Source organism: Lethenteron reissneri, chromosome 22, assembly GCF_015708825.2.
Source record: "Lethenteron reissneri isolate LAM-NWPU_2019-01 chromosome 22, ASM1570882v1, whole genome shotgun sequence".
In the NCBI taxonomy this organism is placed as follows: Eukaryota; Metazoa; Chordata; class Hyperoartia; order Petromyzontiformes; family Petromyzontidae; genus Lethenteron; species Lethenteron reissneri.
This window is the reverse complement of record NC_083800.1, coordinates 8435281-8462546: the sequence shown is the minus strand read 5'-3', so window position 1 is coordinate 8462546 and position 27266 is coordinate 8435281. Positions and strand designations below refer to the sequence as shown.

The window sequence follows — 27266 nt, the reverse complement described above, 5'->3', positions numbered from 1 at the left end:
TTATCCAGTTTCCCCCTGAAAAAAAAGAGTTGAATGTATTTATATATACTTGAGGGTGAAAATCAGAATGACATGAATTTTAATCAAATGAAAACAAAACTCCAGACTCAATGCAGCATTGATGAGTAAAAACTAAAAGATGCCAATGGAAACTCTGACACGAATTCAACTCGAAACCGTTTGTCGTATTTTTTTTATATTATGATGGTTAGCATGTGAACTCTTTAGTCCATCAGTGAAGAGTCATCAGTGGCCAAGACTGCCGTGCGTATTGAGCCAGAGGGCCGCCGTCCACGCGGACGTCCGAAGAAGCGATGGATGGACCGAATAAAGGAAGACATGAAGACGGTCAACGCATCCCCTGAAGATGCCCTGGACCGAGCCAAATGGAGAAGACAATGCCGAAAAGCGGACCCTGCGCCACAGCGGGAACAACGCTAGGAAGAAGAAGGTTAGCATGTGAACCCACGTTCATAGAAAGTCTAAAAAAACATTATACTGGTAGGAACCCAGTGGTTCCACCAGCCCACAGGGGATTATTGTGTCCGTCCGTCGTGCATCCAAAAATTGGAGGGGTGAGGTGGGTGGAGAGGGGAGGGTGGGGAGGGGCTGGGTGGGGAGGGGCTGGGTGGGGAGGGTGGGGAGGGGCTGGGTGGGGGGGTGGGAGAGGTGGGGCTGGGTGGAGAGGGGCTGGTCACCCCGTGGTGCCCTTATAAAACTCAACGTTTAACCTACTCACGCCGGCTTGTGCCCGCCCTCACAGTCGGGCATATTTGCGGAATACACCACGCCGCCGTTGACCCTGGCCATTGACCGAGCAACCCAACGTTCCTACCAGCTCCCTCCGCAGGAATGTGTTCTAACATTAATGACTCAAGCTTCTCCCCCACGTTGCTTCTTAGTGTGCGCTCTTGAATTCATTCACAGCAACGCAAATGTTGGCGATGAGTTTGCGTCGGCGCAGCGAGTTGCCGTCACGAACCTGGCTCGCACGACGTGTCCTCCAGGCAGAAGCTGGCTTTGTGTCCCTCCGCCACCTTCGTGCCGTTGAGCGTGAGCAAGTCGTAGTGGGTGAACACCTCCATACTGTGGTAATGCCTGCGGTGGTACAAGTGAGCAGAGCACAGTCCCATCTCCTGCATCGGTGAACAAAATGGGATCTCGCCAGTTGTAACCGCAGTTCAATGTGCTCACGAGACGACTGCAGTGACAAACATCGACACGTCGAAATCAGCTCAAACTTCCCGTAAACCACCACGTGACTTCTGTGTGGTCACTCTGAATCCCTCCCCTTTCCCAGCCCCCTATGAAAACACACGCTGCCGCTCCTCCGTGCAGCTCACTCTTGTTGCTCCTGATCTTTCCTTCCCTCTCAATTTCCCTCATCCCCAACACCTCCCGGTCGTTCCTTCTCCTCTTCCCCCATTTCCTGTCCGGCTTTCCTTCTATGTTTTTAAAAATTACGATGTATTTATTTATTCCTGCTGCTCATCTTGAGCTGTGCTCTCCTCTTTGTCTGGCTTGGGAACTTCTATCCCGCCATATCTTCCCTTTCCCATTCCTTTTTCTTGCTACGTGCATTATATCCTTGACTCTACTCCCCTTCCCGTGGTTTGTCATATTCATCAAGTAAGATTTTTTAAAAATATTAGTCAACAATAAATATGAGTGGACTAAAATCTTCAAGCGTGGCAATGACTGCAACTACACAACACGTACCTGAGCATGACTATGATGAAATCAAATTAATTATCCTAAATGAAGATGCAGACTAAGGTAATTGAGTATTTAATCATGTTTAATTTTCATTATTTTATTATTTCCCTTCTACGTGACTTTACTGCAAGAACCAAGAAGATGAATCCCTGCAGTCACGAAAGCTTTAAATCGAAATTTAATTGAGTAACGTTATCAAACAATACAGTGCACTGAGGAAGGCCAAAAATGGTAATTGGATATTTATGTAAATGTAAATAAAACATTTGTACAGTGTTCGCTGATTGGCTGACCAGATATTTTCTGAAGAAAAATTGGAACCTCTCACACAAACATTTAATAACTAATCGTTAACAAATGTTTTACTGCGATAGTGGACCAGACGACAAAAAAATTCTGAGAACTTAAGACTGGTTCTAACAGTGTATGAATGATATTCAAGTTGACTTTGGCTAGGCTTTTTGAGTTTTTCAAGACAACAGAATGCAGTGTTTAGCATTTTCATTGCTTGCTAAATTGTAAAGCTGTTATCACTAAATTAATAAACAACAACGTAATGTATAAACACTCATCGTGTGCTGCAGTGGAGGATTATGGGTAATAAAATAGATATCCAACTTTGTACATGAAAATACAATACTCTTTAGTCTATCAGCTGATAGGCCTTCCAGACTAACATTGACTTGCTTAAATAAACACTACGGGATATTTTATTTGGACGTGGAACGACTAACAGAGGCCGGATTATTCATTTCCCCATGATCATTTACTGAATTGCATAGTCCGATCTTATATAGTACAGCTGTTTTGTGCTGAAAAGGGGCCCTCTACATATCTCTTATGTGGAGTGCTCATGCCAATAACATCTGGCACCGAACAGGACTTTCTTTAATAAGCCTGACTCTGCTGATACGTCCTACAAGGTGAAAAAGCAAAACAGGAATGATATTCAGTCATATTAAAATCCTTTACACGTGGTGGCAGGGAAAGTATCCAGTGGATTGGTGTGACGGTAAAGCAAGTCTGTTCAAATCAACAATGTGTGGATTTGACCGGTGGCCTTAGCGGAGAGCTTTTGCAACTGCCAAGAGCCTTCGGAGCAAACTCGTCCTGGCGAAGGCACTGTGGTGACATCACCATCATTACAACGAGTTGTACTCATGTGTATACCTTTACTATTAATGTACTTACTGCGTGTTGAACTTATTTCGCACTGTACGTAGTCAACCGTGCTAATCGGATGTAGACATGTACATATTTCAACTTAATATGTAAAACAACTGCTCATGAGCGTGGTAGTTAGGGGCTATACAACTGTGTTTCGTGCATATGGAGGCACACTATAAAGCATATTTTTACGTGTGCAACATTAACCAATACGATACGCACATCGAAACAGATCGGTAGACGTCCACTGCTTGCTAAGTCATGCAAATTAATCAGGATGCCCGCATTAGGGCTCGCTTGTAGCATCAACAAACTGTGCAGAGAGAAGTCACGGGTTGATCACGCGCGTCCGAAGCAACTAGCCACCCCACGATGGTGCCATGAAAATGTCCAACGGTGACCTTTCCGTGGCCTCTGTTTGAGAACCTCAGACATGTGCCTCTGTGAGTTAGTAGACGGAGTTGCTTTGGGGAATTGTGACTCATCGGTTTGCTCATACGCGCACTCTGGGCAATTCCCGTCATCAATCTGCCGTGTTGCGTGCCTGTCGAAGGTGCTGCTTTTTTAAAACGGACTAGCCACGCACATTCTGTGGGACTAAAAGGAAGTCGCGCACAAAACCAGCTGCAGAATCTACATTACATTTCAGGGGGGTTATTTCTCAGGACATCAGTTGCCTCATCGCTTCCCATCATATATCGCTGCAATGTATATTCTTAATATACTGTACTGCATATATCGGCATTAGCTATAAAGATACAGAGAGGCGGCCTTTTGTCATCAGTTGTGAAATGTAGTGAGGCGTGATTATTATGATCTGCACCACTGCCAACAAAGTTTTAAGACATTTGAACTATTTGACTTTAGCATTATATAACACGGAGGATAAACCTGCCACCATCCGACACAGCCGATTAGTATGGTTTGTCACGTAAACAGAACATGCCAATCCAAAAAAAAAACCTATATTATATATTCTTAGTTCTTTTTGTTTTATATATTTTTTATTTTATTATTTCCCTTCTACGTGACTTTACCGAAAGAAACAAGAATATGAATCCCTGCAGTCACGAAAGCTTTAAATCAAAACTATATTATGTATTTAGCATTATTGAAATAGGCAATCAGCTCATAGGTAAATGAGATTGTGAATTTTATACGTAAGGCTTTCGTGACTAATATGATTGATAATGATCACATATCTTAGTAGATGCTTCCACGGAGTACTTTTTCGCTCTTGTCTTGATACATTGGCCGTAGACATTGCAAAATGCATCTGCCGGATACTTGGAAAGTTCTAGAATGTTCTAGAAGTTACTCCAAGTTTACTCAGCACAGAAGCTATCTGGAATGTTATGGAAAATAGGTAAATTTCAAAATATTACTGTCCTGGTCACAAAAGCAAAGTTTGTGGGGAATAATAGCCATTTTCTGTACTTTTGAGGCATAAGCAATTAGGAAATAACACTTACTACCCAGGAACAAAAAATTGTTACACAGTGTAATTGTAACAAAAAATTGTTACACAGTGTAATTGTTTTCTCTTGGGTTAAATCGTGGTGGTATAATGCCATTTTTTTACGATAACTCTCCACCACCCCGACACAGCCTATCAAATCTAGTTGTAACGTGGACAGATATGCAAATAGATTTTGGTTTATTATCAAAACCGGAATGTTGAAAGGCAAGCAACATTTTTACACTTTTATACATGCCGTTTCGCTTGGGATTACATCCAGCATCATCAAGATAGCTAGATTATATTTGATTTATTTCAGCAGAAAAGGCCCAACAAGCTGCTAGGTTGTATTGCAAGAGCTCGGATCTCGTGTGAAAGCTTTTTTACAGTAATACCTCGGCTTACGTCAGGGATGCGTTCCAAAACGGTGCGACGACGAATATCGAAACGACGTCAATCAAAGCAATTTCCAGGCTAGGTGGAGGTGAAGGCTGAGAGGCGATGGATACGAGAAAGGACAGATGATGCTGTCAGTGACGTAAGTGTGGGGTTGAGGCGACGCAAATCAGGTCAGTGGTATTACATAAAGTATACACGTAGCAATGCCCAACTTCTCTTGCCCTCTACGTAGCCAACTGTGCGAATCGGAGGTGCGACGTATTAGCGAAATGACGTAAAACGAGTGGGAGAAGACCGCATCTTGAAATGCCCCTGCCCTCCCTCTCGACCGGGGGCCGTGCCATCTCTCGTACCTGTGACACTGATGCCAGACCCACGCGTGGCTGCCGGCCTTGGGCCTGAAGTCGGTGCGTCCGACGTTGTGGATCTGCGAGGAGAAGCGCAGGAGGCGCCGCGAGCCGTACGGCCAGTTCATGGCAGAGGCACTCGCCGACAGGCAGTTCTCCTCGGCGGCGCAGTACAGCAGGTGCAGCGGGCGGTCCTCCAGGTAGGCCGACTCCTGCACGATGCGCGCGTTCAGCACCAGGTCCGGGGCACCTGCCGGGAAAGCCGCGCGGTGCTAGTGGTCACGGGGAGATCTGCGCTGTTGGTCCACAGTTGGACCACGTCTCGCCCCCCGACCCCGGCGCTTCATGTGTCTGTGTGTGTCCAATTTGGGGTGGCTGGAGTGAGCGGCAGACGTTCAGTTGTGTCTTATTTTTCTCGAGTCCTCTTTCTGATTGTGTAAGGTTACCGAATGACTGGAGTCGTAAGACTCAGCGAGGTTTTTCTGGGTGAACTGTAAATCGAAATATTAATACTGGGAGGCTCAACCGCCCGGGATGCAAGGTGATGTTGCACCTCCTCCCTCCCTCAATCCTCTCTACCTTTACAGTATTTAACAAATATGGTGATGCTGCGTTGGCAGCGGTGCACAAGCAAAAACATAACAACAAAACTCAACACATTCGTCAATAACACTGCATAGGCAACGTTTCGGAAGTGGCCCCCACGGTTTAATGTTTTTGTTACAAATGTCCAAAAATATTCTGATCAGCTGGTGACAGGCTGAAATGTTTTATTTTGCACTTTGGAGTGCACTTTAAAATAAAACCTTTGTTTAAAAAATATATATTTTTAAGGAGTTTATTTGTAGCTTTTGAAATAGCCATGCCCAAATCAGCCACTATCCACACCACACCCGCTAGGGGTGAGTGGCCTGCTCATCGGGCCCTGCCTGGCGCATGAACGCTTTCCACCTCGCTTAGAGTTGCCGACTGAACGAACGCCGCTCGCGATTTAAAGAGTCGGCGGTACGAGGCGGTAGCTGTTGTGCGGCGTACTCTCGGTGCAGACGACGCCGGCGGCGTAGCGGCCGCCACCTCTCTTGCATTTGACGCGGCTGCCGTGGTGGCGGCAGTGAGCCAACGACATCTCAGGTTCCCGAGCACTGCACGCCGCTCATGAGCACCTCCTCCACGCCGCTGTCGCCCTGGAAGTACCACGTCTCCTGGGGTGGAGGGCGGCCGGGGGTTCAGGGCAAGATGGTTAAATTGAGCGGAGCAGTGCGAGACCTCAAGACTGAACTAAACGAAACAAATTTTTTTTTTCCAGGTAAGGCCCACTGGGGTATATAGCTTGTTTTTTTTCAAAAGCTACCTGGCCGCAAATTATAGCTCAAAGAAGTGGCTTATGATGTGGACACTTAAGAGCACGTTTAGAAACGCATGTTTCTAAACGTGATGGGATCAAGCACGCGACCACGGGGATAACGTGGGAACTCCAAAATACAGGCGTTAGAGTTGGGATCGAACCCACGACCTCCTGTATACCAGGCGAGGTAGTTAACATCTCGCCACATCGCCTCTCCATTTTTCAGCAAAACAAACTCCACTGCCTGGGCCCATCCTCTTCTCAGATTTTTGTCATGGTCGATTACCTGCTGAAATAGCAACTATTGTATTATACAATGTGTGTGTAAGACTGTTGTAATATATATCCTTTGTAAGATGTCAGGGATTGCATTGGCAGTGGAGTAGAAGCACTAGTAAGGACAATTAAAACAACTTCAGAAGATACAGACGAAAACGCCATGAGGGAAGCTTATTACACACTGTTCCATTTAAAAAATGTGTCATATGTTGCTCATGGCAGCGAAAAGTATTTGCAATTTGTGTACTGTATAAACAAAAGCAGGGTATTTTAAAATGGGGACTTGAGATCATGCCTTGGCAAAGTCGCGAAGAACAGGCCGCTGCCGTCTGCAGAAGGCATGTGATGCCATGTTATTGTTGGGTTTCCTATTTGCGGGATTGCCAGCTGGGCAGGAGATGGTGAATGAGTTATGTCTCGGAAAGTACGTAAACTGCCATTAAAAGAGGATGGCCAAACGGCGCAGTGCGTAATTGCGTTAAGGACGGAAAGGTGAAATTAATCAACCCGACTGCAAGGAAAGCGGGTCTCGACCCTGAGGGGAGGGCAGCCTCACGCGCTGCCCTGCGCTGCTGACTTTGAGGTGGCAAATGAGGTTCCAATGGTGTAAATGCTTACGCCAAGCTCTCATACTCTGATGGTGCATTGTCTTTGAGTTGTGCACCTTTTGGCGTCATCTGGTCCAACCTATGTGAGACTAGGCTCTAAGGAAAGCTGTCTCGGGTGTGGACCAATCAACTTCAAGGACAGTGCATCTATTATCAGAGTTATGTTTTTTGTTTGCATTATGGCTGCAGGTATTGTGGTCTATGCAAACATGACTCCTTGTAAAAAATGTGTCAGTTTTGTTGCCAGATAGAAGGGTAAAAAAAACAATTATCGTGGCCAAGGTAGTTGGTGCATGGCTAGGGGAGCGGTGGCGCAGCAGTTAGCACGCTGCGCGACAAACCCGGCGGGACCCGAGCTTCGATTCCGGCTCGCAGCCAACTCCAGCGACGATTATCTGAGCTAGGTCTGGGCCTCCCCTAGGTCAACTCAGCGTAAAATTAGTACCTGTGTAAATATCGCCACTAGGAAGACAAAGGCTGCCAGGCTTGGTGTTGGCCACCCATCCCCTCGTGTTGAGCTTCCCAGAAATTTGGTGGCCTTACACGTGGATGCAATTCAACGCTTTGGAGGCAGGGCTGGTGGATCGTGCACAGATCTAAGGGCTTATGGCGGTAGTCTCTACAAGGCAGTACTGCATATAAAATAAGTTGCTGACCTATCTGTGTGGATGATTTGAGTGTTTTTCCCTAGTGTGTGGGTGTTCTCTAGGTACAAATGACTCGATTAGCCAAAAGTGCCACGCAGGATTCTCTTGAAAAAGAGACTTGAGCTGTTACGCGTAAATAGTTACTGTCCGTTGTATATATGTTTTATTGCAGACATACCCATTTATTAATACTCAAGCAGAGAGGAGGCCGGAGAGTGTGGATGGGCGACCACCATGCATGATATGTTTTATCGGCTGGTGGACAGCAGAGGGCAGTGCAGCAGAATCCATTGTTGTACTGTACCTATATGCACCCACCTCTGTGCTCCCCAACTTTACCAACCCCCTACTGAGCAAGGAGGTTAAGTGTGGCCCAATAACCCCCACGACCAGCACGGCATGGGAAGGCCCTCATCCGGCATTGGTTTGACACGTGGACCGTACATTTACTAAAGGTGCACTATTAACACGACCGGGCCCAATGGGATCCTCATTCAAATAACATCACCAAATTGGCAGTGCGTACAAAACCTCAGTGAGTTATGATTTTAGTGAGGCCCCCTCCTTTCCGTGCTCAGCATGGCTGTTTATTTCTGCTGTTGGTGACGGGAGAAATATGTGTGTCTCCTGCCCAGCTCCGAATTTCCGCTGACTCTGCACCCATTTGGACTGGGAGTCTGGCTTGCAGCCGTCAAGGCTACCGGTGTAAAAAAAAAGATGGTCTGCTGGCCAAACAGTAACACGTAACACAGATGTGAAATAGATTAGAATGGGGATTTTTTTTTTTAAAGGTGAAGTTGAAGATAAAAAAAAGTATCTTTATGTTGTCAGACCCGGAATCGCCGGCCAAACAGAAATATTAATGAGGTGCCTAAAAGGTTAATTCCCATACCGTTACCAATACAACATTGTAGCCATTTTGCGGTGCCATTTAATGTGTTAAATGCAATGACCTTAAAATGACATATACATATATACAGTGTAATAGATCTAAGATCAAAATTCCCAATGAGGTATAAAACAAATACTGTGCAAAAAAATGTCAAATTATTTCATGGCAGAGCTTAATAAAATTATACGTTTAAATGTCAGAATCTGAATTTTATGGACTAATCAGTGCCAAAGGAAAAGCATAATCGACATATGTTGAAAATGAACTAAGTAAGAAAAAATAAATGTTCGAGTTATACTTCATATCAATGGAAAGAAAGCCTAATCATTTGTACATTTTTAGTTTTTGAATCTTGAAAGCAATTCTATGAGCTTGCATACTTGTGCAATTGCACAATTCACAAAGAAATGAGATTGCAATACATGCTACATCTGCAGTGTTACACGGCGTTTTAAATAAAGTGAATGTTACTTGATGAAAGGAGCAGATAAAATACCCTGAGTGTGCACAAAGAAGCTATCCAAGAGTTGCATGAGCTCACAGTGTGCATGCGCATGTGTGTGAACCGGTCCTGGGCCTCCCCTAGGTTAACTCAGCCTCTAATGAGTACCCGGAGCGATGTATAAACATCGCTACTAGGGAGACAAAGGCGGCTAGGCGTGGTGCTGGCCACCCACCCCCTTGCGTGCCATACCGCCCTTTATAGGCACTGGCAGAACCAGTGGGGGTGGGGTGGCACGTGCCCCCCCATCCGATCGAAATTAGTGACGATTATCTGAGCTATTAGGGATTTCGATCGGATTATTTGGGTTTATTAGTAATAAATCGGCATTTTGCGACCCCCACTGACACTGTGTAACATATTATTACGTGCCAGGCACTCTATGAGATGATAGGACGATAGTCTGAGTCCATAATTGGCAATAAGTAACGGCAAAGCAGTTATAAGTAACTCAGAATTGTGCGCAGTTGCGTACACACGACACGACTTCTCTGAAGGCATCAACACCTTCAGCGAGCGCGATGCCGATCACACAACGCGGCTCGAATTTGACCCTCGATCGATGGCTGCGCCATCGCCGCACACGCGTCGAATAAAAAGCAAGGGACAAGTCCTTACTAACTAACAACTCCTTACTTACTCACTAACATGTCCTTACTTACCAACAAGTCCTCTATAATTTTTCATTGCTGGAGGGGTTGCCCCCCCTACCTAAAAATCCTGGCTCCGCCATTGTTCATAGGTGCTCGCTAAGAGCACATGCCCCAACAGCCTGTTGAGGCTATACGGGAAATCTTTGTATTGTCATATCAAAATCTTTTAGATTGATCATGAAATCTCATGGCAGCTGCATAAATGTAACTGAAAAATTCCTCCAGTTATGGGTCACATGATGCAGAAAAATGTGCGGAGATTAATTACTTTCCGCTGCCCTGTGCCTCTCATAATGTGAAGAATGAAAGAAACTCGATTCGAAAGAAAATACAGCTTTTAAGAAAATTGCAGTTAAGTGGTCGAGGTTTTGCTGACCAAACAAACACAATGGGCTACCGGCATTACAATAACCAAGACCGGACCCAAAATGGCAACTTTAGGAAACGCAGTTACCTGAAAGAATTCTAAAGTCACGACAGCAATTTCAACGGAAAAGTGGTAAAAGCGCAGCCCTGCAATGTCCTGCTGAGCCACTGTTGGTGGAAGGGCCTCTAGAAAATATTTTGGCATACTCTCCTCTACACTGGTAAAACATCTTAGAAGAAGTAGGGGGGGGCGCACCTTTCCCCACTGCACGTGACCTCAATATCAGTAATATCACAGTTTCGCTGATACTTCTCATTCCGTTGGCCGGGGCGAGGATGGGTCTCAATTTTCTGGATCTACTCTGAGTTCCGTGCTACCACCGGTCACTAAATCTTGCGTCTATTTAGACGTGACTTGGGGGCAGCTCCCGATTACATTTTTCTGCAGAACACTGACTCAGTTTTCCGAACAATAAACCTCCACAGGCATTTACACAAACACCAGATGACACGCATAGACAAAGATGCCCCATTTTAGCCTTGTGAAGCTGCCAATTGAAATGTTTTCGTTGCGCATTTCAAAAGGCAATGCAAGGCGGGCCATGGTAAACACCTTGGCTCTGCCACCTTTGTCCCTAATTCCTGACATGGACACAATGAATCAGATATTTATACATTTTAGGCTGAGCCAACCTTGACGAGGTCCAAATATAATGTCCCACTAGGTAGTGTGCGTGCGTTATGACAACGAATTTTACCCAGATCCCTGTGCTGCAGGTTGCTGATCAGACGACTACACCCACACACACACATACGGACATTCTCCCTTTTAACCTTACAGACTGCAGGGGCAAATGGTCTTAGCGAGAATCAATTGTTGCCAGCATGGTGCACAAAGGGATGCTGCGTTCAGCGAATCGCCTGGCTGCATCTGTCTCCCCAGTGCTGATGTGCATGCGCTGCGCTGGATACTCATTTAAGGTCGAGGTGACCTAAGGGAGGCCCTGGATAGATTGAGACACCACCAGCCGACGATGTTATCTTTATCCGTGGCTGAGAATCGAGCGACAGACAAAGATAGCGCATCGTGTGAGCAACTGTCCTCCACGTGCAAAAATACACAGGTCCTCCATGCAGCCTTTAACATACTGTTGTTGGGGCAAGTGCTCTTTGTGAGCATCTATGAAGGGCTGGCATGGCACACACAGGCATGGTGTGGTCACCACCACCAGACCTGCTGTCTTTGTCTCCCCAGTGGTACACATGGCCCCATGTACCCATTTTATGCTTCGTCTATCTCGAGGAGGCACATAACAAGTTCACACAAATATTATCCTTGGCTGAGAATCGAGCCCAGGTCACTGGGTTCATGGCGCAGTGCGTGAAAAGCAGCAATGCACCCACATGTACGCACACGCGCTCACACACGCACACATAAGCGCGCGCACACACACCCACGCGCAATCAGCATGATTGGTAGAAACTCTGAATAGAACAATAGCTGGTTTAGTGAGAGAGGGCAGCAGCTGCGTAACCTAATGTTACCTTAAGTAACTCAAGTAAAACAAGAATCACAAAATTAATCACAAATTCGACCTACCCGGCCACAGAGTACATTCCGTTCCCCTTAGTGACCACACTTCTTCTGAATTGAGCCAAGGCGTGACCGCATCGCGAAACACACGCTACACAATCGTGAAATATAAATGTGAAGTTCAGTGTTGTGGCGGGTCAACAATTACCACTGCACATTTAGCGTGGGATTATTGTGTTGTCGTGAGTTAACAATAGCCACTGGGAAGTTACCAACAGAATAATGTCTTGTAGTGGGTCAGCAATGATCTTCGGCCGTGTGTTACTTTCAGCCAGAGGTCGCAACCGGGTACCCGATACCCGTACCCTACCCGATACCCGGCTATCCGTACCCGGCCGGGTACGGGTACGGGTAGCCGTTTGCGACCAGGGTGCTGCCGGGTACGGGTAGGCTGTGAGTCACTGGTGAGTAGCCGTTTGTCACTAATTTCGGGTAGGGTACGGGTAGGGAACGGGTACCCGTACCCGGCTGGGTACAGGTACGGGTACCCATTTGCGACCCTGGTGCGGCCGGGTACGGGTACGGGTAAGGAATCAAAACCCGTTTGCGACCTCTGCTTTCAACACAACGTTCTGATGGACCATCACAGCGCCCGTCGACGATGTGTACGCACCCATCCTGAGGTCACCGCAGCACTTAGGAGGGTCAACATTGGCCACTGGGCACGCACCAAGACACGTTTAGCTCTGCGGTGGCTCATCGCTGCCAGGACAGCAGTGCGTAACACTGGGGGGGGGGGGGGGGGGTGGGGGGGGGAGGTCGACTGCTAGCCCAGTGGGCAAGTACGACGACGACGACGACAGCACATCCTTGTGGCCAGCTCAACACCAACACCGCGGAGACCAGGGCGTGTACAACGGCAGCACAGAGAGTTCTCGGTGGGGGTCAGCACCGGCCACATACCGTGAGCGCATGCACAGCAAAGCCCAGGCCCAGCTGACGACAGGCCACCATGGCCTCCAGCGTCGTCCACCCGTCGCCGCAAACCGTGCCCCACCTTTTGGATCGCCTCACCTCGAGCCGGCCCTCCCACTCGTTGCGTCCGCCCGTTAAGCGGATCTGCGAGGAGCGAGCGACAGAGCGGCGGCAGAGAGAGAGAGCGTGGAAGTGGGGGGGGGGGCAGCGGGGGGCAGCGGAAGGAATGGGGGGGGGCAGCCGCGTGCGTTCATCCAACGGCGTTCATGCGACAGGGCAGCACTTGAGAAGTGGCCTCCCGCTCACCAGAGAGGCGTTGGCGTCTCCGTCAGAAAGGCACATAGACATCTTGAAAGACTTTTCCATTTACTCGTTGGGTTTTTTTTGCGGTTGGGCTGTAGAGCTCTCCCAAAGTGTTTTTGGGTTGGATGGCGGCGTTGTCCGACGTTTCGTTCCACGTGCTGGGAGCTTCCTCAGGAATTCTGGGTAACTGAATTCGGTTCCTGAAGCTCCCAGCACGTGGAGCAAAACGTCGGACATCATGCCGAACAATACGCAGTTCAAGCCGAAAAAACATTGGAAATTGCCAATTATCGCTATTCACACCGCTGTTTTATTTTCTTACGCTCTCTTGAGGCAAATTTAGATGTGTATGGGTACACATATATGAGAAATAAAAAGTATATTTTTCGTAACCGAAGCCATAACACAGGCTTGGGATGTTTGGCCAATTCCTTCTTGAGTATTTTTAGTATGTACTCTATACACAGTATTTTGTTACGCTTGTATATTTAATGAAGTATAATATATTTTATTTAGACAAGGGTATATATTTTAATAATGCTATGAGTATATGACAGCCGTTATTATTTTATAGTTATTATCCGACTACCTCTCAGCGCGTGTCACTGTGATCGTCGTTGCAAAGATGACAAAAGCGAATGCCGTTGTTGGCCGAAATTAACAAGTCAATGGGAAAAAAAGTCTTTCACACCCAAAGTGGCGGTGTCCATTTACCTTTCAGGTAGAGCCCTCTGGACTATGCGGAGAAGCAAAAAAGGGAATGACTGAGATAGCTCCATGCTGCTGAAATCTCGGCATTATGCTGCAGGCAAAAGTCAGAAACCACCGAGCTCAAGCGCCCGGCACCCGCCTGAGTGATTTGAAATCCCAAGCCGAACCCTGGACAAGAGAGCGGAGTGAGAGCTGAAACAATGGATGGCACAAATTCCACTTTCATGGAGATGCTGCGGCCGCTTCAGCCAAAGCGACGGGCTGATGCCGTCCCCTCGCTTAACGCGACGAAGCCACAAAGCCGAGCTCGTTCCTGCAAAAGAAGGCCCCCATCTCAAAGCGCAGCCGTGGAACCTGCGGAGTGAAGGCAAAAAGGCGGCGGCGGCAGACCGGCGGTTTGCGGGCGGCGCTTTGATCTCGCGGTCGCCGTCGATCCCATCGGCACAACCGTCGCGACAACTTCCCTTGCACATCCACTCGTTTTGTTTTTGTTTTCAACGATCGGAGGAACCCCCGCGGGTACATACTTCCATAGCCTGGGCTGCGAAACCCAGGCCGAGCTGCCGACACACCACCGTGGCCTCCAGGGTCCTCCAGTCCTCGCTGCAGATGTATCCCCACTTGTGCTTCCCATTGCCCTTATCCACTAGCACCTCCACCCTGCCCTCGCGCGTGTTGCGCCCGCCCGTCAGGCGGATCTGTGCCATTAGCAGTGAATACGGGAACAGGGGGACAGGCACAGGGGTGAGCGTTCGTCCGCTTGCTTGCCCGCCCGCTCGCTCGCTCTCTCTCTCGAACGGAACAACAGCCACAGGGGTGAACGTTCGTCCGCTTGCTCGCTCGCTCTCTCGAACGGAACAAATGGACGAATGGGCGAGTGAGTGAATATCGCAGGGATGGGGTCGTGTCCGGTCGCCCATGGGGTCACACGGTGTGGCAGCTTGACACCTGCGTGTTTAGGAATGCTTCTGTGAATGCACAAACACGCGCACGGTGCGCTACTTTATATGAACACACACACACACACATGGTGCAGATAAACAATACGGATACTGATACACACAAAGTGCGGGTATACGAGGATCAAAGAGCGCAGTACTTAAATTTATCCACACACGCACGCAAGCCTCGACACATAAATTACGAATATAGGGTGTCCAAAAACATGCAAATATAGTCCTTAACTGTATACAAACACACACAAAAACACACGTAACAAATTACATGTGTGTACAATGTGCATAACGTTTTGATACATGGTGCACATGCAACACAAAACACACGTGCATTCATCAATTTCAGGAACAGATGCAAATGGTAAAAAATCACCGTTAATGCATTTACAACATTCTTGCGTCAAACACATTTTGAACTGTAAAGGAAGCAGTGTTATTTAAACAATAAAAAAATTTACATTTTACAACAAATAACATTTTACAACAAATCCAGCAAAATCACAAAGCATTCAAATTTGAACAGGGCTAAACTCAGCGCATAGGTAAATCACTCGGAAAAGCCAACGCATAAAAAGCATAGAAGCAATCGTTATTTCTAAACGTGTAAAATTGTTAAAGCGTTCAACGATAAAACGCAAAACCTTACCTTCTCACTTCCAATTGCAGCGCGAGGCAGGAGAGAAACGACACATTTGCAATTGATCAATTGAGCGTGAGCATTTTGACAACAGTCGGCAAAAAACAATCATCTCGGCAGTCGGTCGGTGCACACGTTAAGACCTGCAATATTAGCCGCTGACGCTCTCTGCACTCTGAACTGGCTTGCCACTGCTCTGCAGTGTAGATGTCGTTTGCAACCCCCCCCCCCCCCCCCCCGCGGTGTCACCAAGAGAGGCATGTGAATGTCTCTGGTCGTGCCCCAGTGTGGCAGCATTCAGATTGTCGGGCAACGGGTTCGGGGCGGCGATAAAAGTCATGCATCGTAAGCCTTTAAACTTTTATCTTGAACTCGGCGCCCCTGATATTAAAGGGAAATATATGGGGGGGGGGGGGGGGGAGGATAAAGTTAGACTGTGCTTGGACCGGGTTGGCGCTACTTAGCGGACACAATTCAAATGTGAGCCACATTTTTTTTTTACAACTTTCCAGTTAAAAAACAATGAATATCAGTTTCTTCGCATGCCCGGTGCATGAATCTGGAGCTCCACTCTGGGACATTCAAAGGGTGCAATGTAATGCAGCATGTGCTTTTTGTAGGAATCTTGATCACATGGTTGTTTTTTTGCCTTTGTTGGGAATTAAAAATTTGGAGGTTTCTTGTCCCTTACACTGTAATACATTTTCATATTTAACCTTAATGACTTACCGTTTATCGTTCATATTTGTGGGCTATTTATTTATTTATATGCACACACGAGTGTCATACAGAGTGCAACCTAGCAAGGCCCTCTTCAGGGACAGAAGTGACTGACGGATGTACCTCGCCAAAGGCATTTGAAAATCCTTTTCGACTCTCTGTCCGGTCCTGACCATAGCAGCCGTCACCCATCCTTTCTGTTTAGCTTCTGTCTGCCACCCACCCTCATCTCTAGCTGCCACCCACCCTCTCATTTAGCTGCCACCCACCCTCGCTCCGAGCTGCCACCCACCCGTGTCTAGTTTCTAAATGCCACCCACCCTCGTATCTAGCTGCCACCCACCCTCATCTCTAGCTGCCACTCACCCTCGCATCTAGCTGCCACCAACCCTCGCCCCGAGCTGCCACCCTCGTCTGCATTTGCCACCCACCCGTGTCTCGAAGCCCATGGCCGGCACGTGGCAGCGCACGGCCGCGTCCTCGCGGTGGCTGCACGAGTTGCCCCCGACCTCGCTGAACTTGCAGTCGGTGAGGGACTTCTCCACGCCCTTGCACACCACCTGCGTCATGTGCACGGGCCCCGTGCCTGGCGGGCAGCAGGTGGCGGTGGGGTGCGGCAGGGAGACGGGGTGCGGTGGTGAGCGGGCGATGGAGGGCACACGGAACCGCCGCGTGGTGTTCTAGCACGTGTGCTTGGTTCGCTCGTATTTTGTTAGTCACAGGTAATATGACGGAAGATTACAAGCAAAAGAATCTGACCTCTATGCAGCCCCCGAGGTGACTTATGCTTGGCAAGAGGATACTGACTAGAAAGCCCGTGCCTGCTTCCAGTAGCAGGGTAGGAAGGTTTCACAAAATCGCTCTCTGTTGTAATGCTGCTGGAAAGCCGAATCTTGTAACGAATCAACTGAGAATAAGGTAGCATGTCGTGCGAAAAGAAAGTTAACTTCATAAGCGTGTCCTCTCCACAATGCCTTTACACTAATTGTCTGCAATGTCCTCTTTACCCGGAGGTTACCGAAAGTTGTGTTGGGTTCTCCTGTGTTTGTTATTTTTTTGGCAGCGCATTCCTTCGTTGAAGTTTCTTGCGCCACATTTGCAGCAAAGCGAATGCCCTCTCGCTCAGCCCGCGACCTCTCCGGGTACCTATCGACCTGCGTTGTAGGAGACACCGCGGCCTTTTAAGACGCCGTGCATTCTGGGCGAACGTTGACTTTCTCATGCATTTTTGGAGGTCACTGAGTTTCTAGTCCTTAACTCCGAGTTCATTCGCAATGCTCCATCCGTATTGCATTACAAACCTCACAGGAATCCGTGTCATAACAACCAGCACTGCGTGTGCGCGCCATGTTATTTTACAGTGGCCAATAACCCATGCTTTTGAAATAATGTGTACATGAACAGCCCTTTTGTCAATCAGATGATGGATGAAGGCCTTCCCATGCTGTGCGGTCATGGGGGAAATTTAACCATACTTCACCATCTTGGTCAGTGCGGGTTGGTGAACCAGGTGCCCAGTACTGGTTCAGATGATAACACTCACCACTAATATTAGCCATGGCCGGGAATCTAACTCGGGTTGCAAGGCGCATAGCACAGTGTGCTTTCTGCTGCGCCACCTCTGCCCCTCCCCACAATCATCACTGCATAGGTGCAATGTGAAAATAGAGACCAATAAAACAGGCTTCTGTCATTGAAACAGTGGTGGATGCCTTCGCCAAGAAAGGACTTTTCTCGGTAGGGCACCGCGATATTTAAGTAGTTGTTGTAGCAGTTCAGGTTAATTGAGTTCGTCTGCGCCCCCTGCCGATGCCGTTATTGCCCCCCCGAGGGCTCAGAGTCTGCCACTGCCAAATTCCTGGGTTCTTTCAAGGCTGTCGCTGGGGCGTGATAAGCAGCTGCTCTCACGCACTGCTCGCGCGCTCCCTCGCCCCCCTAAGGGACGCCGCAGACCCCCGTCCGGCCGGGCCTGAGTGACGGTCGGCGGAAGTGCGGAGGTGGCTGCAGCGTGGAGCGCGATCGGCAAACGAATCCAGACCGACCAATGGCGCGCGTGCACTAACGGGCTCTCGGTTTTTTTTGAGCCGGTTGAAATTCGACATTCCTACGGTTAAAGGTCAGTTTATCCGTAAGGTAACCTCGGTTGGCCAAATCGCCCGAAATGCAGCTTATCTCAGAAGCCGAGCGGGGTTGAGCCTGTGCCACCACATCTACGCTTTTCACCCTCACCAGCCTGGTAAACTATGGTAAAATAACCGCCACAATCCACATGGAATGGGAAGGAATCCTCGCATCCAGCAGTGGATCGCCAGAAGAGCTGCACGTTGTGTGTTGTACCATAACCTCGAATGACTTTCCAGCGGGTGGATGCTCAGCAGGCATTGATCATTTTTACAACACCGGAGGGACGTGAGGTTAAAAGTTAACCGTGGCCGGGATTTGAACTGACGACCTCGTGATCACGAGCCGAGCATTCTACCGGGTGAGCTGCGCTTAAGATAAATGACCGAATTGTAAAATTGTGACTATTTGCCACCTACGTGTTGCATGCTTCAGGCAGTTGCCACACCACTAGTATAGCAGCTGATAAAGGCACTCTCCCTGTCCAGTGTGAAGGATTGCAGCTTCTGATGTAGCAGGTAGTCCAGGAATGAGACACAGATGGTTCATGAATATGTGAATGTCCTCTTAAATTTACACTTAACTCGCAAAGGTACTTTCTCATCCCTGCCTTCATCCTTAATGAAAAGTGAATTTGATAAATGTTAAGAATGTTGACCCTCGATGGGAGAGCGTTTGAAATTGGTTCTCAGCAAAAATCAGTCCAGGCATTCCACAATGTGCACAATTCCATTTAAAGGCCGGTTTTGTTCCCTCTATACGAGAGCGACTGCTTCAGTAGCAGCAGAATAATGCATTGAGTTTCACATTTAAGTCAGAGAAACCTCGTGTTTATCTATTGTGTTGACAAAATGATACATATGCTGGGTTACCAGATGCTATTGGAAAAATCTTCCACGCTACTGATGAGATCAGACTTCAAATCCGCTCCAGAGTTTTCTTTTTTAAACATACTGTATGCTCCTGGATAATGTTGGTCTGGAAGGTCCACGGACTGATAAAGATCAATATAACTCAATTAACAAATTTTATTGGGCATAATATTTCACGACGGTGCATACTCGGTTTTTATACTTTGCTCATATTTGTTTGAAACTCGGAGTTTACGGTACGTGCGATGGCCGACTACCAGAGGATTGGGATTGATTGGAGTGCAGAAGTGGCACAGTGGTAGGGGCACTGAACATGATGCCTGAGTTCGATTCCCAGATTCACGTTAATGGCGAGTGCTCTCTGAACTGATTTTAGGCCCGCTTGACCAACCCACATTGACCAGCGTGGTAAAGTACGGTTGGTTAAACAACCACCGTGATCAACACGGCCTACGGAGGCCTTCATCCAGCAGTAGATTGACAAAGGTCTGTACGTAATTTTACTTGACTTATTCAATAATGCCGGAGGTATCGGTGGCGCCGTGGATCTCGCACTGCATTACATCATCGCTCAACCTCGACAATATCCTGACGATGCCGATGATCACGCGGGAATAATCACAACCTGCCATCCGAGATGTGAGTCTGCCCTGTCCCTCTTTCGGACAAGTAAACTAAATAAAAACTTTGATTTCATTTAAAAAGATACGACCCACTGAGCTATACAGTTCTTTTTCAGAAGCGACCTGGCCCTAAATGAGAGCTCAACGAAGTGGCTTATCGCGTGGAAATGTATAACGGCCGAATGCTCTGCACGCACGATTCTAAATACCCCGCCGCCAACACCCCCCACCACCACCTTCCGCGCCCCCCACTCCCCCCAGCCCCGGCATCATCACCTTGTCCGAAGCGCGCGCCGGGCACTGCCTCCTGTGCGGCTCCGAATCCCAGCTCGCGGCACACGACGCTCGACGCCACCAGGTTCCAGCGCTCGTCGCACACCGTGCCCCACTCGCCGTTCTTGAGCACCTCCACGCGGCCTTCGCCCATCTGCGCGCCGCCCTTCAGCCTCACGAGCGGTTGCTGCAGGAGAGCGCGGTTGCGTGGGACGTTCGTGTGTGTGCATGTGGAGCCTCTTTCGCACCGTACGTAGACAATCGTGCTCGTCGGAGGCGCAGCGTGAAGGACAACAAACTAAGCACAAAACGCAGTTCTCAAGGAATGAGTTTTGAATGAAGATTTAAAAGTGCACAGCTCCAGTGGCTTCCTAACATCGGAAGGAAGAGCGTTCCAGACGGCCGCAGAAGCGCATCTGAAAGCGCGCGATGTGGTAGCCGTTTTTGTTCGATGGCCAGCCAAAATCCACTGCGAGGATGACCGGAGTTTGTGCGATGGAACTGCAGGTTTTTGCATACGGTGGCAAAACGTGCTTGGTATAGGCGCTGGTGCAAAGAATTCAATGGGCCCCTGTCTAGTTCCCCCCCTCCCCCCTTTTCATAGCCGTGCAACTGATTGTATTGAGGATGTGTTGAGGCAGATGGGGCTATGCCGAAAGGCCAAATCAGAGTGTCTCTTCGCAATCCAGTACATACGCATGGATGATATAAAGCTTTTCCCCATGTGTGTCTCTACTGAAGAATGTAATTATCAGTAAGGACGCTGACGGATAGCTGTCACGGCAAAACGCTTCTGCATAGTTGCAAATAATCCTGTTTGTTCTGGATTGCGGCTTCAAGTTTGGGCGAGGCTAATTTCCCAAGAACAACACAATAGTAGAGTTGTGCTCATATTCGACCATCTTTACAAGAGCAATAGTAGACAGACGGAGAGAGCTAAGGCATACGCACCTTCAACCTTAGCTGAGAAGCATTAATATTGTAATAACTCTGAACACCTGTGCTCCTAGCAGTTTGGTGGTCAGGTGAAGTCATGTTAATTTAGTTTCAACCAGAGGTGGAAACTTGAGAGACAAAAGGGATGAATCTCGTTCGCGAGAGAGAGAGAGAGCGAGAGAGTGACCTGGGTGGCGGTGGTGGCAGTGAGGGCCCCACCTCGCTGCGGTAGGCCTTCCTGAAGCCCGAGTTGTGGCTGTGCGCGTATCCGGGCCCCGGGACGCAGCTGACGACGGCGGGGCCTCCGTCCCGGCAGCCCGTCACGTTGTTCCGCGCCGGCACCGTGCGGAAGCGGCACGTGGCCAGGTGTACTTCGTTCCCCGTGCAGTTCACGTCCCGCATCCAGTAGCCGTGCGTCCTCTTCTTCAGGTGCGATCTGCCAGCAGCGATTCCCAGCACGGGGAGGTTCATTGACATGTACGCAAACGGCTGGGACACGGTTACGTACCCGTACGGTGCGTCAAAAGATGATGAGAGTGGAGCGTTCTAGGAGATTGTTTTTTTTTAGGTCTTTTTCTTTCGTTCAAGTCGAGATGAAGTGTCTCTATGCTCTCATGATTGTGGTGAATTTCAGATGTCCAGTTAGCACCGTTGGCTACGTACGGTGCGAAATAAGTTCAACACAGTACATGTTGGTGGCCATTTATGTTAGCCATGGCCAGGAGTTAAACACTCAGTTAGCCTGGTTGACACAATGCACCAACCTCTGCGTCACTGCTCCACACATACATTTTTCTAGAAATTCATAGAATCTTAATTAAGGTTAAATTCTAAGAAGTGCAACCTTCAACATCTCTACAGTATTAAGTAACGGCCTCTACGGCTGGACAGATTCGGTGAGACAAGCAACTGGTTTTGCTCCTTCACCAATGGACCAAAAGTGATTTTTGACACTGGGAGGTTGGAAAGCCCCTTGTAGAGGGTCCACACCTGTCTGCCTCGCTTGGATTATTACAGCCATCGCTCACGTGCCATCTGTTTTATTTCTCGTGCTGAAAAAAAAACTCCGTTGGCGAATGGTACGAGATCCACAAGGGACCCACAACTGCTTTCCTGAATGAATAAAAGTTGACAGTGAATGCAGAGTGAGCGAACCCGTTTCCACTTAAGACACGATGTGCCGTTGACCCGGGGGGCACTTGGCTTGAAAACAGGAACTTGCATCCTCATTCTGCAGCTTAAGTATTTTTTTTTGTCTTCTTGGTTCTTTCGGTAAAGTCACGTAGACAGACCTGGTTTCACCTGAGGACGGCTGCTTGCGTTGTGGCCGAAACGTCGTGAGAATTATTTTATTATGTTTTATTATTATAATTTTATTATTTCCCTTCTACGTGACTTTACCGAAAGAACCAAGAAGATGAATCCCTGCAGTCACGAAAGCTTTAAATCGAAATTATTTTTTTTTGGTTTTACATTTGCAGTGGTTCGGTATAGTAAGTAAATAATAATATCAATAATGCTTTCATGTTATGTTGCATCGTTAGTTGCGAATTGAATCTCGCAAATCGCCGAGGAACTGCAAACAAGCAGGAAGGCAACGGCCAGGCGATGAGCCACCGCCGCCAACAATTGCCCAAGCTCTGCAGTCCTTTATATTTAGAAATGTTTTCAACCAATTCATGAGTGTTAATACGTATAGGAGGAAACCGCAGCGCCCGGAGAAAACCCACGTGTGTGAGGGAGCAACACTCTATCCCATTAAGATGGGACAGATGATATTATTCCGCACTTTGTCAACCCGTGTTCTCCTGGAAAGCCAGGGGTATGGCAGCCCGATGTCCACGGAAAGGAAGTTTCACAACATTCGTGTGATCTACCGACCCTCGCCTCCACGGTATCGGATCACGGTCATACGCTGCCAATGCTGTGAATTATTAAAGTAATACGTAATGTGGCCCTATGGGGTTGAGTGGTGGTTAATGCACTGCATTATAAACCTGCTTAAATTATCTTCTTGGTTCTTTCGGTAAAGTCACGTAGAAGGGAAGTAATAAAATAATAAAAATAAAACATAATAAAATAATTCTCACGACATTTCGGCCACAACGCAAGTAGCCGTCGTGAGAATTATTTGCGTTGTGGCTGAAACGTCGTGAGCATTATTTTATTATGTTTTATTTTTATTCTTTTATTACTTCCCTTCTACGTGACTTTACCGAAAGAACCAAGATGATGAATCCCTGCAGTCACGAAAGCTTTAAATCGAAATCTGCTTAAATTAGTTTGATTCCAGGCCAAGGATAACGTCAGTGACGAGTGACATCTCAACCGCTTCTGGAAGTTCCCCTACAGCAACCCACGCTGACCAGTCTGGTGAAGTATAGTTAAAATACTCCGATGGCTAATGTGATGTTAGGGAGGCCTACATAGATTAATTGGCGAGATGTATAATGTTGTTGTATTATTTATAGTGCATTACAGCATTGCATATCCAACTGTCTGGGATCTGGGGTTTCAAGTTTCAAGTTTCATGTATTAGGTGTAGCCCTGTGAGCCATGCGGCTCTTGAGTCGGGTGCAACCGCAACAAACTAAATATGAACAGAGAACATCTTAAAGTGACGACGCGCAACAGAAATATCCTCGATAAACCATATGTGAAAAGGTCAGATCAAAGGTCAGATATCTAGAAAATGAAAGTTACACATTGCACAAATACTGCACAGGGTGTGAGCAGTTAATTGATGAGGGAGGATATGTGACGCTCGGAGATGCTACGTACTGTTTAATAGTTTGATTACTAAACCTCTGTGCACCAGGACACCCACTAACCATGTGGTCCATTTGCAGGGGTACGCAATGTTACTTTTGAATACGCAATTAAGAAAAAATGAAAGGAAACTTTTCACTTATGGCGCAATAATTTTAAGCGGTGGGTGCGGCGAATGCCCCTCATGAAAATCACGCTCACGAGTTTGAATTGATCCTTCAGTACGTACCGGTCACACCTAGGCTGAGTTTAAAAAATGGGGCTCTCTTTAATTTTTAAGGTGGGCCTCGAAACGTTGGCGCTGGTATGAATACGACCTAAACGACACGAGTCTCTAGTGTGTAAAGCACACCGGCCGTGGAATGCTTGCTCACACGGTTCATTCAAACTCGTGGAAAAAAACCGAACTCGAAGGGCAGTGCACAGTCGGCGCACTCACCGTCATGTGCCACATCCCAAATTTCTCGCGAGCTCTGTTCGCCTGCAATGTGGGGCTTTGTTTGCGTCCGTGGAAACGTGCGAGCCGGTTACGCACGAGGGCGTCGTAATTCGTGCGCCGACTTTTTTCACCCTCCTAATTTATCCCGCCTTGATAACTGGAAGCCATGCCTCGTGTACAATAGGGTCATTTGGTTAACAGCTAAGGCTGCAGTGCAGTGACTGAAGGCGGCCGATGTGTTACGTAGGATGTTGGAGGGCTTTCATTGGGAAAAGCCCGTTTAACCCTGTCTGACAAAGTTTCTGTTGGCAGCTCTCACCCCACATAGTTGGACGAATTACCTTAAATCAGGGGTAGGCAACCTGCGGCTATTTAAGGACTGCTTCGTGACATTATTTATTCAGGACTGCCGCCTCGTATTCACGTGCATTGCGGCTCTTGAAATATTGAGTTTTATTTTTTTACCAAATAAGGACCAAAATGGCCCTTCTTGTTATTTTGGTTCCTGACACCTGCCCCAAATGCAACCTGATCTCATCGGATATTGGAAGCTAAGCAAAGTTGGGCCTGGTTTGTTCTTGGATGGGAGACTGTCTGGGAATCCCGGGGTGTTGTCGGCTTGAGCTGCAAGGTGTCCCGAAGTTAGCCGTGCAGTATTACATCTCTCTGTGCTGAGCTTTGAATGGTGTCCCCTTGTAAGTGTACGTTTTCTCTGGGTACTCCCACAAGCCAAAGACTCATTCGTAGAAATAACCAAATATCCCAATGCAAGATCCTCCTGAAAAATATTCACTGGGTAAATTTTTTTGCTAATTATAGCAGAAGCTGGATATAAGCACACCTAATATAAGTATAGTTCTGATATAAGCAACACATGCTTATGCTACAATGGTGGTGGGAGGACAAAGAGCACATTCTGATTCAAGCACACTTCTCGATATAATCACCAGATGGTCTCGTTTCCAATGGTTGTGTTTATGCCCAGTGTCGATTGTATTTATATTATCAGCTCAATTCTTATAACCGCAATCTTCCGTTAACCAAATATGTTGAATACCTAGACTAACTAAACGACGCTCTGATTGAATACATTTTTTGCTATGAGGCGATATAAAGTTGATAAACATTCGACTAAAATGTAAATACTCTGGCATACGTGTGCGTGAAGAGTAAACCTTGCGACAGGCGCCATGATTGCACCAGACTTAGGGAACGTTTGTAACGCTGCGGATTCAAGAACACTTGAAACCAAAAAAATCCCCTACATTTTTTTATCCCGATTGTGCTGTCAGCATCACACCACAAGACACAGCATCCATTCTGGTCTCTCGCAGAGTCCGTGTGGCCCTTTGTGTTGGAGAACGGTCCACAAAAGCGGATGTCGCAGAGTAACTTCTTCAACATCCCTTTCAGTGACCTCTGGTCCGCACACGGTAGAGGGCAGAATTCGCTCGTAAAATTACAACAAAACCCCGCCATGATCGTAGGCGATCCGGTGCAGACAAGGTCACGAAATCAGCCTCAGGAATGTTTCCTGCCCCCTCTGTAGGGTATTCATGCCGACACAGTTGCACTATTTATATTGGAGGGAAATGTTAAACCGGAAAATTGTGAAGAGATTGGAAATAGTCTCAGGTTATGGACACCGAAAATAAAAGGACACAATAAATGTGTCACGTTTTGAGTTGTGGCGTGTGGACATTGACATGGCTTTTAAAAATTTCGGTTGTTGCGTTTGTTGGTGGTAACAGCCACAGACTTTATGGCATTTTGCCCACAGAATTGGACATGTTTTGCATGATTCATTCAAAAGGAACATTGGAGAATGGAAAATAGTTGAACACAGCATTCACGACTGCCCACAATTCTTTCCATATCCCTCGTCACTGTCTCATTGTCTGCTGTTGCTAAAAGCTTGCGACGCGGATTTCGACATATTCATTTATTCATTCATTTGCGAGCGAGGTTGCTTTTTAGCGTGCCCCAAAACGGAAACCAGAAGGAATTTTACAAAGGCTTTCCCTTTTGTGAAGTAGAGTCGTGCCACTGGAGTCATATCTTCGTGTTTGGCAATGCCAAGAATGGTCAGTACGGTGGCCTTGTTTAACAACAAGCAAAGAGGCACAAGATTATTTTAGCAGCGGTGGCACGGTGGTTTGTGCCACGGGCTATGAGCCCCTCCGCCCGAGCTGAATGCGATTCCCGGTCGTGGCTAACACCAGTGGCGAGCGATATATATCTGAACTGGACCTGGGCCACCCCCACCGCCAACCCCATAGGGTGCCTGAACGTGGTGAAGTATGGTCCAACAACCTAAGCCACCAAAACAGTGTGGGATGGCCTTCGACCAGAACTTTATGTACAAAGAGATGAAAACAGCTGACAGCACGTGGGGCCTGAAAATCTTTTCAATTTGTTATGGGCAGTAAGACATGAGAGGCAAATCGTTTTTAAACGTGTTCCACTTGTGTCTCGTTAAGATGGTTCAGAGATGATATATTCGCACAAATGTTTAAATGTTCGTTCGAGTAACAAGTAGATAACTACTCTCTTTGTATTTCGTTAATTACAATTCTTCTTTAACTAATCTGAGCATAAAAAGTACGTCCTATGGGGCAATGATATGATGATATGGAAGACACAGAAAGTCTTTTGTCTCATCCAGATTTATTTATACAGGAAAAAGTGCCAGTGGGGTCTCGGGATTCTTTCTGGGACCTTCTACGCAGCCACCCTGAATGCTCCTGACCTCGTTGCATCTCGGAGAGCTAAGCAGGTGCGAGCCTGGTCGGCGCTAGGGAGTGCCGTGACCGGCAGGGGCTTGCGGCGCCTCGCATGCCAGGAGCTGTGCAGTGTGGCCAGGGAATGGTAAAGCCGAGCGTTGCCCTCTGGGTTTTCTCCGAGTAGCGCCGGTTTTCTTCCCGATACTTTTCTACTTTATCGAGTGTTGACATCCCCAGCGTTTAACAGTACTGCTTTTTTGTATTTGGATTCTCAACCAACATCGGTTGAGGTCG

The 27266-nt window shown here is 47.6% G+C and overlaps 1 protein-coding gene across 1 annotated transcript in view; it reads right to left on the bottom strand.

The window, feature by feature from the left end:
- The window catches only part of LOXL4 (lysyl oxidase like 4), a 76178-nt gene that overhangs the window by 7540 nt on the left and 41372 nt on the right, over positions 1-27266 (bottom strand). The window contains 8 exon segments of the mRNA XM_061556512.1: positions 983-1098; positions 5095-5338; positions 6124-6217; positions 6219-6290; positions 12878-13033; positions 16648-16802; positions 20109-20292; positions 21261-21477. Coding sequence (XP_061412496.1) covers positions 983-1098; positions 5095-5338; positions 6124-6217; positions 6219-6290; positions 12878-13033; positions 16648-16802; positions 20109-20292; positions 21261-21477 — 1238 coding nt within the window.